Source organism: Drosophila busckii, chromosome 2L (assembly GCF_011750605.1).
Source record: "Drosophila busckii strain San Diego stock center, stock number 13000-0081.31 chromosome 2L, ASM1175060v1, whole genome shotgun sequence".
In the NCBI taxonomy this organism is placed as follows: Eukaryota; Metazoa; Arthropoda; class Insecta; order Diptera; family Drosophilidae; genus Drosophila; species Drosophila busckii.
In genome coordinates this window covers 10,215,298-10,231,221 of record NC_046604.1, presented here as the reverse complement: position 1 = coordinate 10,231,221, position 15,924 = coordinate 10,215,298, and the positions used below count along the sequence as shown (strand labels likewise).

Here is a 15,924-nt window from a genome sequence, read left to right as displayed (position 1 = left end):
GTACTGAAATCAATTTGATGAACGCCAACGAACGCTGCTTGGTTAAGCGTTCTCAATGCAATTTTTATTGCCAACTGTTACATTGAATGGAACTCGAATCAACTTCGATGCCTGGGAACTGCCGGCGAACGCTTTTGTCGCCCAGCGGCTGTAAAGCGAAATAAAATCAAAGTATCGTGTGGCAATTGCGTCAATTGTGTGTGCCCCCGTATTTCCAGCAACTTAATTTCGCAGCAAAAAAAAAAAAATGAAAGAAGCTGCTACAGCAATCAGTGCAGCTGTGGCTTCAACTTAAAGAGTTGATAGCAAGCGATGCTGCTGTTAATTAAACGCGCGACTGGCAAACTTAATGAATGCCGACCGGTTATGTGATTAATTTTTGAGCAGACTGACTGACTGACTGACTGACTGAGTGAGTGAGTGAGCGACTGACTTTATAACACTTTTATTGTTAGCGTTGAGACCATAGCATAGCAATCTATAGTTGGCGTGCCGCATCAATCACACAGCTGACTGTGTAATTTAACACCTTTTTGCAACCTCAAAGCGACCTAGCCATATATATATATATAACCAGACTCTTGCGCATCAGTCACTCAAAATGAAAAGCCATCACAGCCAATTTTCAAATCAAGCAATTGCGCTTTTCAGTAAAATATATAACGTCGCACTATGTAAACGTCAGCTCACCAAGCCATAGCCTGGCCTCTCACCCTCCCCACCCCAGAGCAGAGCAGAACAGCGCAGAGCAGCGCAGCTGTAGCTGTAGCTCCCGCACTGCTCATCCGTTGTGGCTAAGGTCAAATGACAGTTGTAGTTGCTGTCGCTGCGCAAGGTGTAAATTATAACGCGCATTGTGAAACTGCCACTGGCAGCGCCCGCACCCCCAACCCCACCCCCACTCCCATCCATAGCTTCAATACACAGCTCTGCGCGCTTGTTGTTGTTGGCCAGGTAAAAAGGCATCCTAACGTCACAAAAAATGACACTTAGCGCACCATGATGCTGATTTATGGCTTAGGCAATGAGAATTTATTGACTTGGCAGCGGATCAACCTCAACTTGTGCCACAGCCACAGGCCACAGCGACAATAACAACATTTTCTATACAAATAACAAGTATATAGTCTACATATGTATATGCTGTATATATTTTATATAGCTTAGCGCCAGTTCAGCGATTAGCTTTAAGTGAATTAAATGCCAACGCATAGCTGTCCAAAAGTTTGCCTGACAAAATTGAAGCTAAATGCCAGTTCATGGCTTTAATGCTATGTACGAAAAAAAAGAAAACTATAGCATACTTTTGTGTGTAACGCGCTTACCTTAAGCCTTAAGCCACTGACTGTCGCGCCACGGGTGACTTGAGCAATTCATTTGCGTAGCCTTCGCCTTGGCATACATTTCTTAGAGGGAGACACACACACACACACAGCAGTTGCTGGCGATGCATTGTTTGCTTGCTGTGTGAATTAAATACTTTGGCATTGCGCGGCTCGGCGCTGTGGCATTCCAAGAAGAGTCGTCCGTCAGGTGCACACAATGCGTAAGTAATTATGGCACAATTCTCTATTGCTGTTTATGAGTTTTATTTTAATAATGGTTGGGGTTGAACAATAAATGTGCTGCGCTTTTAAGCGAATTCTTCTCAAAGTGGCCGTCAGTTTGCATTTGTGAGTTGCAACATTTTCAATTTCCGCAACAAGACCACAAAAACGTTGCAGTTGAAAATTGAATGTCACTGTTTGAAAAGTGAAATTGCACAACTCTCTGACCCTGTCTACCCAGCGCAGCGCATAACAGAACAGAACTGAACAGAAAGGAGCAGGCACTTTCCTCTTGCCCTGCTGCTGCAGCTGTCAGCACTTAAATACGCTGTGCTAGATTTGTGGATTTGTGGGTCGCATGCAGCTTAGTTGCTTAGTGGGGTGGCGTAGCTCATAAACTTGCGGCTGCTCCTGGCACCGGCACCGTCACCTGGCAGAGCGCTTCATTATAAATATATCTATGCGACCTCATAATGGCGCACGCACTTGAATAATGCACTCGCCACTTCCACATGCTCAAATATGTATTTTGCCCAACGACAAACTCTGTCAGAGCAGCCCAAATTTGTAGCCGATCTAGTAATAGTAATGTGTGTAGTGCAATTTTCGTGCTAAATAATTAAAATTGCGTAAAGACAAAATAAGAATTGGGTTACAGTTTCGTTTTAAATTCAAATTCATGTGGCAAAATTTAGATTTGTAATTCAAATAACTTTCACACATTCATTAGCGTGGCTCACTTTGCACTTTCCTGCAATAAGCTCAGTAAACAGTAAATCAAAAGCTGCTAGGATAGTAAAATTTATTGAAGCCTAAATACAGCCCAAATGACAAAGTGCAAACGCACTTGGCTCAATTGAAATTTTTAGGCATAATGCCAAACCAATTAATTAATTCATTTTTATTTCTATTTGCATATCAATTTTCAGTGTGCAAAAGTTAACTTGTTGCTCTGCTCGCATTTGTTTCAACTTTATTTATTTTTTACATTTTTGTTGTTTGGCTTTTTTCATTGTTCAAGCAATTAATTGTGTCCCTTTTATGCGCTTGGCTTTCGTACATATTTTTCGCCGTGCTTGACGCTTATTAAAACCGCAAAATTTTTGGTAGAGAAAAAAGAAAGAAGCAACAGGCAACAGCGCAACATAAACAGGCCAAATATAATTAAGTATGCGCACTGTTGCCTTTTTTGGCTGCTCGCAATGAACTTTCGAAAACTTTTTGGTTACTTTTATTATTTCTTTTTATTGTGCTTCATTATTTTGATATTTGATTTCAAGTTTTAATTTACGCATTTGCCCGGCAATCAAGCGTAATTGCCAAGCAGCTGACTAAGCAAAGGCTTATTAGGCCTGCAGACGATTTTTTAGTTATATATTTGAACCTGTTGCTAGCTTCGCATAATGCAAAGCGTGTAGCAAGTATGTGCCACACACACACACAGGCACATAGAGCGCACAAATTATGAAGGACACAGGCAAAAGCTTGAGAACTGCTCAAGTGGCACTGTGTCTACTTTGCCTTGTCTTATCTACATATGGGCGGCTGTCTAAGGACTTGAAGCGCTCTCTTGCTACGCATGTACTCTTAAATGCTAATCTAAACAGCTCATTAATTAATAGCCCCAACTGCAGTTCGTATTGTTGAAATGCATTTGCAACTATTACAGCAATTGGTTCGTAAGTTTCAATAAAAATAAAAACCAGTTGCTCTTAAAAGCTTTTGGCTTAAGAGCGAACAGTTAAAAAAGCTGGCTCTCTTAACAAATGTCGCTCTCAGTAGCTTGCGCTCTCTTTGCTTTGCTTTCATATATTCAGCAGAGAGCAAGGAAATCGTGTGGATGCTAACACTGAGAAGTTGGCCAACAGCTGTTTGCCACTCGAGCTTTTAAATTTTATTGTTACTTTTTGAAAAAGGCAAGTGCGCCAAATTGTTTACAAAAATTGCAAGCTTATAGTGCCTGCAAAATGTATGCAACTCACTTGCAAATTAACTAGTGTGGCCCAAGCAAGTTTGTACTATCAATTTATTCCTGCTATTATATAAACGCACATCTGTTCTATCAATTGTATAACTGACAAGCTCATTTTGAGCCTCTTAATCAGCTTAACTGTTATGCAATATTAATTATGCGTATTGTTTGCTTTGACTTCATGCAATATGCAATAGAAGCGAGTTGAGCAACTTTAACCTTACGCTAACTAACTAAGCGCACTACACACAACAACTTCTGTTATGCTTCACTCTGACAAATTGCACTTACATAGCAGTTGAGTAAACTACAGCAAGAATAATAATAAGTAAGGCAGCACCATTCATTAAACAAACAAACAAACAGCGTGCAGCAAGCGTTTGCTGTCAGTCCGAAAACTCAAACACAATCAAACAAAAATCAAAAATCAAGAGTCAGGTAAACACAAGTGCAGGTAAACTACAAGCATCAGAGTTGAAAGAATGAGTGCGAAATAAATAAAGTGCCAAATAACAAGAAACAAAGTTTTCCTCTGCTTGCTCTTTCTTGCTCTGCTCTGCTCTGCTCCGCTTTGTTTTCTTCTTGTTACGTATGAGTCTTTTTTCCCCATTTGGACAGCAGCAGCTCCAGAGCAATGGCACATTGCTTTTGTAGGCTTACGGCAGTTGAGCTAACAGACATACCAAACTATAGCACAAATTGTTTATATAAGTGCCTGAGATTTGTGGGGTCTTGTATGCAAAACTGAGGCTTTCATACAAATTGTATTGAATTTAAAACTATTTTATCAAATTTATCAAATTGGTTTTTGGTCATACCGAGTAGAATATGATTTGGCACGCCTTTTGAAGTTAACATTAATAAATAAACAAAATGTATTAAATTTGGGTTGATCTTAGCTCATAGCCCTAACAGATTTTCAAGTTTACATTCAAATAAAATTGAGTCGAAACTTAAAAATGTTTAATTTAAAAATAACTAAATTCATTTTGAATGTTTAATTTGTGCCAATGTTAAGTGTTGCGGAGATACATGGTAAGTAGTGTATTTCATTAATTAAATACAATAAGGAGCGCTCTCAATTGAAGGCAGCGACTGTCGCTCTCAGTTAAGGGAACAAACAAATTGGCTTAGTCCAGTCTTAGAACATGTGCAACTCTCGCCTGCTTACGAGAGTGGAGAGATCCCAATGGCTAATATTGGCATATTTTTTCCTTGATCAAATGAAACACAGAGCTTTTATTTAGAAAGCAAGTTGGCTGCATTTGTTGTTTAGCCAGAACTTTCTTAAAAATACTTCGATTCTTGAATGTTATTGCATTATGCTCGTATTAATGCTAAAAACAAAATTGCATCATTACATTTTACGACTTTCATATTATAATTAGTTTAATTCTTACATCTCACGAGTCTAACAAGGCATGAAACTCTTAAATCGGATGCCATTTCGCTGAGTTTCAGCTTAACAAAACTTGATATTTTACAGAAAGTTATCTTGCTTAATAAATTATTAATAAATATTCCTTTACGACTGTAAATACTATACTAATATTAATAAAAGTTCTTTCTGCTTTGGTTTACGTCCTAATGGTTACATCTTAGGCCAAAACTGTTGGCAACTGCTTCAAGTGCATGTAAAGTGAAGCTCGTAACAAGCTGCAAACTGTTTATTTTTTCCAGCCCAGTCAAACAAAAAAAAAGTAAATGGAGATGTATGCAAAAATTTTATTTCACTTTTATGCTGTCGCCCCAGACGAGACGAAAATGAAAAAAAAAAAATAAAACTTTGGCAAAGGCAACAAAACAGCAAACGTCAGAGAAAAAATTACATATAAATAAAATAAATTCAGTTGCTGCTGCTGCTGCTGTGGTTTTTTGTCTAATGTGAAATGCGTTGCTTGGGGTAACGCGCAGATTTTGAGCTTTATAAATTGAAATGTCAGAAAAAGTTGAGTGCGCCCAGCGCATGGCATGACTGACAAGCAAGGCGAAGCTTCGTAGTCGCAACCACAGATATGCGGCTCATCTCTCGGCTTTGGCCAAGTTAACTGCGAAAGTTGATGCTTGTGCTTGGGCTTTGCATTACAAAGAGTCAGAGATTGGCGGCCCAAACTAATGACTTCATGCTTATTACGCTATCAGCTTTGCCCTAAAGTATGCTAGAGTTTTGACACGCTGCAGCATTTTTTAGTCGCAGAGAAAAATCTGCTGACAGTTTGTAGTAGTTGTAACTATTAATTAAGCAAATCAAATGATGTTTGTTTGCCGCCAGGTGACAGCTAAATTGACTTGTTACGTGTCAGGCAAGTGTTTTGCTTTAGTTGCTTGTAGCCAGCGCATTAACATGTTGATAATTGAAATTACGCATACGCCACGTGTCAGCAACTGACAGTTGCGAGTCGATCCAGCCTTAGCAAATAAAACACGCTCTGTTTACGGTAAAGAATTTTATTCAAAAAAGTTGCTCATCTTAACTTTATACAAATTATAGGCTTAAAATATATAAAATAAAATGAAATATATCAATAATGAAAATACATGCTCGTAATACATAGTTAGGCGCTTAATGTAATTAATTTAATTAAAATAACGTACGCTCGCTTTTTGTCTGCCAGTGTTTTAAGCAACTAAATTAAATTATTATAATTGCTGATGGATGGAAATTGTTGAGTTGTGTGTGTGTGTATAGAAACAAATGCTTAAGAGGTTACAATTTGATTTGCCTGTGTGTGATTTTTACTATTTCTAGTATTTATTTTCTTGTTGTTCTTAAATGCTTTGTTCTGGCTGTTCAATTTATCAAAAAGGGGCTTAAACAGAAACTGGTTTTATCTTTTGTATACAAAATGTTGTGATAATAATTTAAGGATCATCTAAATAATTTATTTAAATATACATATTTTTTTATTTATTTTTTTTTTTTAATTTTTTTGCAATATTTTTGTTTAGTTTACTTAAATTACATTTAGCTTAATTGCTTGACATTTATGTAAATAATTGAGATTTTTTTTGTTTTTTATTTCGGCAAATAATCATTTTCTCATTTTCCATGTAAATTTAATTTATTTTCATAGTTTTCATTTACTTTTGCCAGTTTAGTTATAAACTATTAATATTCATTTGTTGTAAATTTTATTTAATTGTGTGGGCTTTTGTGTAGAGATTTCTGTGCTGTGTGTGTGTATTTTTAATGAATAATTCTATGTGGAAAAATGTATTTATGTTTTCTTTTATTTAATGTTTTCGTTTGTTTTTTTTTTCATATATTTTAATCTGCTTTTAATAATTTTTTATAACACATTCAGTTTACATTTAATTAGTACACACACATGAAGTTTTTGAAAAACCACATTAAATATTTTAATTAATATATTTTTATTACTCTTGTCGTTCATTAGGTTTAAATTTTAAGGTTTATGCATTGGGTTGTGTGGTGTATATTTTAATGTTGCTGCTGTTAAAGTTGCTTTTGTTGTTGTTGTTGTTGGGGGGGAGGGGGCCTCCTTGGGCTTGGTTTGAGTATTGTGTTCTCTCATTTTTTAGCATCGCCTTTTTGCACGTAAACTATCTCGGCGTATTCTGTTGCACTTTTTGTGGCTGGATCCACAGGTGTTGTTGCTGCCGCAGTCGCCGTCGCCTTCGCCGTCGCGTTTGCTGCCGTCTCCTGCGCGGGCTTTAGTACAAGTTCAGCATAGACGAGTTGTTTGTCTTGCTGTGGAAAATAGGTTTACAAATTGTTAAATTTCGCAAATGTAAAGTGACTTTGAGTGAAATTGGTTTACGCTTTGTACAAGGATTTGTTTGTTCTTAGGCAATTTGCGGTACCTTTTGTTTATGCTTAGCTTGTTTGCTTGCTTGTAATTTACTTAAAAGTCCACACAGGTGAGGTGCTCTGCCAAACTATAGCCTTCATATATGTATGTATATAGAGAAGCGTAGGTATATAATACAAGTAATATATACATGCGTATGCACAACAATTAAATGGAAATAAAGAAGTTTGTTTGTTTGTTGTTAAGCAATAAATTGTGTGTAATAGACGAAAAAAGAGAGCAAAGAGAACGACAATAAAATATTTGTGATTATATAGTAGCTAGAAAATTTAAATAAAATATTATTTGGAAGCTACGCATAGGCTAAGCTACTTACACACACACACACACACGCACACACACACAGTCATACTTGGGCGTTGGTGAGAGTTAAAGACTTGGGGAGTTCTGTTTGTTGTATACCTTTGGTTCATTGTCATTGCCATCGATTGTTGTTGTTGCTGCTGCTGCCGCATTGTTGTCCTGCTCATTTGGCATGGCTGCCGCCTCAGTCTGCTGCTGTTGTGTATTGTTATCCTTGCTCTTCCTGCCGTCGCGTTCATTAAAGCGCTTGAGCAAAGCAGCAGCAAAGGCTGGCAAACGCTTGGCCTTCTTGCCAGACAGCAGCTCCTGTTCACCATTGCCATTGTTCAGCTCATCCTCGGGCATAACAAGAGCCGTGGCGCCTGTAGCTGCTCCAGCTGCGGTTGCTGTTGTTGTCGCCGTCGCCGTCGAGGTGGATGTGGCCTTTATGTCGGCGCTTTCGGTGTCGCTGCTGTTTTTTTGTGGTTTCAATTGTTGTTGCGGTTGCAGTTCAAGTGTGAGTATGTTGGGTTACTTATTAAATGTGTCAAAATAATTGTTGCTGTGCACCCGGGACAGTCAAAAGAGAGACAGAGAGAGAGGGGCTGGACAGGCTTGTTAGTTGGCCATTAAAGCAGGTTAGTCGTTTGGATTAGTGCAAGTTAGTGTAAGTGTGTCTGCTAGCTGAGGCACATTTTGTTGGCTCTTACGCTTTTGTTAGTGGCTTCACCCAAAAACTTGTGCTGATAATTGCGTAATTGTCATTGTTAGGTGTAGGGCCAGCCATAAAACCAAATTGTTAGCTCGGCAAACAAATATTGAACTGCAACTGAAAGCTAAAAGCTGAAGCTGAACTGTCGCTAACAGCAATAAAAGTAATTGTGCTTTTCAGAATTGACTTTGTTAGCGAAACAGCGGCCATTTGAGTTTATTCGACTTTAGACTATCTACTATCTGCTTGAAACCCAAATAGATTTGTTTGTTTATGAATGTTGCTGCCACTTGACTCTTGGCTTGGCCTTGGCCAGCATTTAACCCAACTATGCATAAGCTGTTTGTTAAACAGCACAACACGCACTCGTCTATAGGTACATATATATATATATATGTCTGGCCATTGTCTAACTCGAAGCTTGTGTGGCAGCTTTGTCTGTGTTTGCCATCGATATCAGAAATGCAAAACACGCAACTCAAATAAATATGCATATGTATTTGCTATTATTACTTGCAATTGCTATTGCGTGTCTGCCGAGGATAAAGTAATTTGTTGGCATTGTTTGATTTTAGTTGGGGGTAGCATAAATTTAAATTACACACACACTGACACACACACTCAGGCATACGTTTTGTTTATTGTTTATTTTTAAGTAAAAAATTATAAGTTAAATGAAACAAACTTAGAGTTAACTACAGCTTACTTTGCTCGCTAAGCTTAACATGAATTAAAATTATAAAAGGAAATCGTTTTGGCTTTTCTTTAAAGGAAGTACAGTAGGCACATCTCCATTCACTTTCGTTTCGTTTGCAAGCTAAATTATTTAATTGGCTTGCCATGCAACTGCTATAAAATACAAATAATATATATTCGAAAATATTTATAATTTCATGCCACAATTTCATGCTGTGTGTGGGTTTTTTGTTTTGTTAAGAGTACTTCATGGTAAACAATATTGAATACTTGTTGCTGTTTGTTTTGTGTGTTGTGGCTATGAGATTTAGCTTTGTGTCAGCTTGACAGTATGACTAAAAGCTCACTGATATGCAGCGCCCAGTACTATGCTTTAAATTTAAAACTAACTTGGCTGGAGTTAAAGCTCTAACATTTCTAATCACACACACACACACACACACACACACACATAATACACATATTTAGATTTCCGTTTCCTGTGGCAGCTTTATGGTTGCATTAGCTGTTGCTGTTGTTGGTGTTGTTGCTGCTGCTGTTGTGGCTTGTGAATTTTTCGTTGGCTTCGGTGGTGCTGCTGGCGGCGTTGGCTTCGCTGCAGTTTGCGTACGTCCGGATAGAATGTTTGCCTGCTTCTCGAGCAGCTCGCGCTGATGCTTGGGCAGCCAGCGTGAGAAGCGCGACTCGGGTATGCCCAGCTGATTGCCACGTTGCAGCAGATCCGACTGTTCAGTGCTTGTTGTTGGCTCCGCATCATCGTGCGAGCGTCGCAGCGGCATTGTGGTTGGATTGTATACGCTGCTCTCACGATCTGTGGCATACTCAAAGGAGTCGTCCTCATCATGGGCACGACGCTCCACAGCAGAGAGACGCTCATGCCTGTGGCCATTTCCGTTTGACTCACGCAGTTTGCTGGCGCCCAGCAGTGTGATGCCATTGGGCGACTCCAGCAGTGCCACGTTCTGGCCATGATGAGCTGCTGCATCGCCAAGCTGCTCAAGCTGCTTCTCGTTGCTACTGCTGCTGCAAAGTTGTTTGGGTTGGTTTTGTGTGTTGTGGGGCAAGCAGAGAAAACATTTTGTGACAGTTTTGTGTTTAACATTTGACAGTTGTCCATATGAAAGTACACAGAAGAAGTAGAAAGAACATTTGTTGTTGTTGTTGTTGTTGTTGTTGTTGTTGTCTTGCTAACTTTTTGCTAAACATTTTTGCTATGATTATAATTTTTTCTTTGTTGTGTGTTTGGCTTGGACAGCGACTTGACGTTTTAGTATATGCAGATTTAGTTGTTGATTTTATTTTGCGGTACGCCACAGTGAATAGTTTAAAGTAGTGGGAGAGGCAGAGAGAGAGAGAAAGAGACAGAGACAGAGACAGACAGACAGGCGAAGTGGCGAGCGATTTTTTCTTGGACTAGGCGGGCAGACGAGCGAACGAGCATGGCGTGTATATGTGAATAAGTTGCGTGAGTGTGTGTGTTGGTGTGTGTGTGTGTGTCAGCGTGAAATTTGTTTGTGATTTTGAGTTGATTTCAATTTTGGGGCGACAAGACAGCGACACAAAAATGAGACGAGACAATTTGATGGCGATCAAAATAAGTTTGCAGCAGTTTTTATATAATTTCAACTATGCTATGGTTAATTCAATATTTTGTGAAACGCATGGAATATGAGAAGAAAGATACGAATTTATTCCATTAAGTTGCAGGCCAGAAATAATGCGCATATGTATGTGTGTGTGTGTATATGTGAGCTAAGATTAGACGCTTACTATTTAAGAGCTAGAGCTAGCCTACTAATGATATTAACTAAATGTTAGTAATGAGCAGCTTTGTTTTAATGTATTAAGAAAAATAAAAAATGGAAAATTTATGTTAAGGACATGCAACAAGACAAACGCACACAACTTAACTACTAACAAATAGAAATACTAAAGCTCAATGTCAAATAGTTAGTAAGCAGTAATTAGTATATGCATTTAATATAGTTAGGCAGACAGATACCCTTTGAGTTCGTCTGGTGGGTGGTGACTGGTGACTGGGTGGGGGAAACATCCAGAGCATGAGATTTGCTTATGGCCTAGCCCCGTTGCACTTTGAACTTATTTTGACAAGATTGAGAGCAAGATTTAGGGTTTAAGTACTTACGTTTCATTTGTGGGCGTCTTGATTGATTTACCTGTGAAATAAATAAATATAAAATATATTTGAAAGTTGCTTTTGATATTTGGTTGCTTAGTTAGTTATGATATTTATGATTTATGTAATGATAGCACTCAACATCATCATCATCATTTAAACTCTTCATCTTTTGTTTTAAATATAAAACACAATTTATTTGCAACTTTAAAATAAAATGGGTTTTGTTTTTTACAAATAACTAAAATGCTACTGAACAAAAAATTGCAAATTAATGTATTTAGCCAATTGTGATAACTACACATATAATTAATATATGTGCTCAAATTTATAACATTTGCATTAATTATGATATGTCTTAATTTTAGAACTAAAATTGAGCAAGTTGAAAATTATGAAATGCAAAACGCTGGCAGGTTGAAGCTTAAAATAAATTAATTAATCGCTGGCAAAAAAATAAATGTGAGAAAATTAAATTGTACAGATCGAGATTTAGCATGGATTGTTGCGAGATTTTCGGCAATAAGCTTAAACAAATAATTGGCCTACGCTTAAAGTTCTTAGAATTCAGATTCGATTTATCGATATCTCGATAATTTGTGCGCCATTTGAGATTTGTGTGTGTGTGTGTGTGTGTGTGTGTGTTACAGTGAAAATTAGAGAGCGCGACAAGCTTAGAGTACAGTGTGCACTATCTAGACGGACGTGTTGGGCGGCTTGGGGGCATCGGAGTCATTTTTGTGGCTATTGCCGGCAGCGATTACAGCAGCGGCTGTGGCTGCTGCGCTCTTCTTCAGATCGGCCTTCTTTTGTGCCTCCAGCTTGTCAGTGACTGGGGGCGTGGCTTCCTCTGACTGCTGCGTGGTATCGATATGCTCATGGCCATTGTCTTGACCCTGAACCTCATCGTCATCATCATCATCATCCAGCTCGGGATGGATTTGTGCCTCGGAATCGGGGCCGATATCTGTATTGAGTGTGGCGCCTGTAAAAACAACAACAACAAGAACTAACATTTAGCGACGAGTGTGTGTCTCTGGCTGGTCTAACGCTTAACTGCCGGCCTGGCCCATATCGATAAAACGTGTTAGTTAAGTCCTTCAACCAATTAAAAAAAAAGAGTGAGCAGCAAATAGTTAAAGTCAACAATTCGCATTGAGAAAATTAGAAACATAGAAAAGCAAGAAACCCAAGAAAGTAGGAAAGAGTTTTAAACATAAAATGAATATTAACAATTTAAAATATAAATATTTAAGTAAAGCGTCTACAATGTTAGCTCTTCTTGTTGTTGTCAGTTTGCGACAGTTTGCGACAAGGCGCGTTTAATTTGTAAACTTTACACATTAACATTAGTTATTAATTAACATATTTTTATATATATCACTTTACAATTTTCTTAAATAGCCAATTAGCCTGTACTTTGCATCGAATTGAATTTGTTTATGTTGGCGTAACCACTTCCTAAATTCTTATGATAGGCACACACATATCTTTTTTTATTGGGTGTTGGCCCAAGCCACAAAATCAAGTGAAATTTTTAATTAGAAGAGTTTTTAAGGCTTCCACCCAGAATCTCTCTCCCATGCCCTCGTCGTCGTCGTCGTCGTCGTCGTCGCTTTGTCTCTCCACTCACAACTTGGCGCTAATTAAAATTTAAAAGCCGCACAATGAGTTGAAAGTTAACAGCGCGCAAACTACGGCTAGGGCTAGGAGCTGGCGGCCACGCCCACGAGACAAGACTTCGCTCGCTGACTGCCATGTGTTTGTTTTTCTTTGCAGCAAGCAGCATGTGGCATGTGCGGCATGTGGCATGGGAGTTAAAAATGTTGAATGATGGCTTGATGCTTATGATTCGTGCCCCGAAAAAAAATTATTGTTAGCGTAGCTGAGAATGACTTTCTGCTGATGATGCTGATGCTGATGATGATGACGATGATAATGAAGACATGTTCATGAGAAGAAGCGTATACACACACACACACACATATATTTATGCAAGTGCGGCGAGTGAGATATTATAGAGTGTACGTGTGTGTATGTGTGTGTGTGTGAGTGTGAGTGCAACTTACCACCAAAGCACCATCTACCGGTGGCACGGGCAAACAGCACAAGGAGCACAATGAGCACCAGCACAGCAACGGCCACAACGATGCCCACAATGGCGGCCACGTCCAAGCTGCTGCTGGGTGGCTTGCTGGACGAGCTAATGCGCACTTGATAGTCCGTGGTGCCCAAATTATTGCTGGCCCGCAAATTGTAGGTCTTGGTGGTGTCCTCCAGAGTCAGGCCGGCGATAACCAAAGTCACATTGTACTCATCGTTGCCCACATACTGTGGCTCCAGTGCCGAGTAGCGCTCCTCATAGTGGCCCTGGGGCACCACTTTGCCATCGACGGTCCACTCCACATTCGGTGGCGGACTGGCGCGTATGGTAATGTTCACATAGGCGGTGTGATCCAAGTAGAGGCCATAGACCAAAGCTTCGGGCTGATGAACGGGTGCGTCTGTAATTTGAGCAGATGAGGAAATTAATTTAAGTTCGTAGAGTAAAAGAGCTTAAGCTAGACTTTTATATTAAGTGCATACTAAGTTGAATTAAATATAAAAATTGTTATTAGAAATTAAAAAATAAACTAATTGAATAATAGCGCATTAGTTATTAATATTAAAAGCGTTAAGCAAAGCGATTGCATGATTCTAAAAAAAAAATGTTAATATACTTATAACATAAGTAAATTTAATAATTAGAATTTAATTAGTTTAAATATATTATATATATATTTAATAAATTAAAAATAGCTAAAATAATAAATAAGAAAAAAATATTAAAAATTAAAATATTATGCTTTTTAAATAAATTTGTAATAATTAAACAAGAAAAGTTAAAATAACTAGCTCTTTATAAATAAATAAATATTCCAAAAAAATTGTATTGTATAAAAATTGTAAATTTAATATATTTATAAAGTCAAAAGAAAATATTAGCCAAAATAAATGTTAAAAGTGTTATAAAATGTATTGCTTATATATTAAATGAAAAGAATTAGTAAATAAGTTTATGTTAATGCAAATAAATTAGTAATATTAATGTAAGTAACTTATATATATATATTTTAATATGTTTACTTATTAAAAAATATTTAGAACTCTTAACTTGCGCCTTGTTTTAATTTATTTCTAATTGTAACTTGGAACTAATTCTAAAGCAATCTTAACGTTTCCAGCTTAAATGATATAGTTGAGTATATATCGTCGGATTACTTACAGCGCACATTGATGATGTAGGCAGCTTCCTGGGGTGGCAGACTCTCGCGGTCGGTCTGATGATGCGAGCGGCAGACCAATTTGCGATTGCTATCGTCGGCGGACAAGTGCCAGGAGATCTCCTGGACGGAGGTGGCGAGCTCGACATTGTCGTGGGTGGTGGTCTGAATGTCCAGGGGGGTGGTGCGCTTATTGGCGGGCATGTTGTCAATGTACCAGGAGATGTTTGCTGGTGGGCGACCATTGGCGACGCTGCAGCGTGCATTGAACTGTGTGCCCTCGTCGAAGAAGCCCTCGCGATTCGGCTTGGAGATGAGCTCGATGATGGGCTGCTGCGGACGCACTGCAAGGCAAAGAAGAAGGCAAAGATTAAAGTGCGCTCAAGCTTCACTTGGCGGTGCAACTTACGTGCAACAACCAGATCAATGGTGCCGGTTAACTCTTCACCCTCGACGCCCAAGCTGCACTTGACCTGGCCATTGTTGCTGGCCTTGACGCGCTCGATGCTGACGCCGCACTGACCCGCATTCAAGCCCGCACCGTAGTAGGTAAAGCCGGGAGTCTTGCTCCAAACAGGCGACAAATTCAAGACCTTGTTCTCGCCTGGAATCTCGATGCGGCAATAGGTAAGCGGACGGCCATAGCGGCAGAGCAGCTCGGTGCGATCGCCCTCGTTGAGCAGCGCTGTGTTGGGCTCGACGTTCACTTGGCCATAGCTGAGCGCATCTGCAATGGAAATAAAATGAAAAACATTTAATACGGTGGCGCAATGTGTTAGCAGTTTACAGTTACACTCATTAAATTACTGCCCAAGTTCTCGCTGGGCACAAATTCGCATTGCAATTGTCTGTCTGTCTGTGTGTCTGTCTCGAAATTGATTTTAGCTTGTTTTATGTTCAACGAATTTGCTTTGCATTGATCGCTTTGATTGGCTGTTGCTTCAAACTGCAATTTTCACAGCCTGCAAAACACTTTGGCAATTGTTTGCCCCTTTACGCCGCATGCCCCCCCCGCACCAGTTGGCCAACTAATTTTGTAAATGAAAGCCGCAAAATTGCAAACTGTGCCATAAACATGAGACTTTGATGCTGCTGCTGCAGCTGCAACAGCAACTGCAACTGCTTACAAAGACTGCAAGAGTGTGGCAAAGGGGGTGGCAGGGGGCAGCCCAAAATGCAGCTGCAGCCATGCATTGATTTCAATTTTGTTGCGCTTTTTGCACTTTTGACTGAATGACTGACTGACTGGCTGAACAGGCTGACTGGCTGACTTTGTTGCTTGCCACGATGTGCAGCAGAATTTTGTGTTTGGTCAGCCACAGCAACAGCACAGGAAATAGTAACAACAACAACAACAACACAGACCTAACATGCTTGCCTGCCAATTCAATGACTTTCGTCTTTGATATTTGCATTCGCATTTGTTTGGCTTTAAAGCGGGTCGAGCCACCAACTGGCCCAGCTGGCCGCTTGTGTGAAATT

General features: G+C 39.1%; 1 protein-coding gene across 8 annotated transcripts in view; it reads right to left on the bottom strand.

Moving 5' to 3' along the window:
• Positions 1–7,003: 7,003 nt before the first annotated feature.
• LOC108595477 (fasciclin-3) overlaps positions 7,004–15,924 on the bottom strand; it is a 69,664-nt gene continuing 60,743 nt past the window's right edge. Inside the window, exons 2-7 of one of the 8 annotated variants that reach the window (XM_033294199.1) lie at positions 14,852–15,169; positions 14,445–14,786; positions 13,249–13,683; positions 11,189–11,219; positions 7,755–8,106; positions 7,004–7,231 (exon numbers count right to left, since the gene is read on the bottom strand). In XM_033294199.1, coding sequence (XP_033150090.1) covers positions 7,052–7,231; positions 7,755–8,106; positions 11,189–11,219; positions 13,249–13,683; positions 14,445–14,786; positions 14,852–15,169 — 1,658 coding nt within the window. In that variant the 3' untranslated portion in view covers positions 7,004–7,051. Of the gene's footprint in view, positions 7,232–7,366; positions 7,427–7,754; positions 8,107–9,017; positions 10,066–11,188; positions 11,220–11,471; positions 12,165–13,248; positions 13,684–14,444; positions 14,787–14,851; positions 15,170–15,924 lie in introns of those variants that run through there. The other 7 variants (XM_033294209.1, XM_033294225.1, XM_033294246.1 and 4 more) reach the window with 7 other exon arrangements.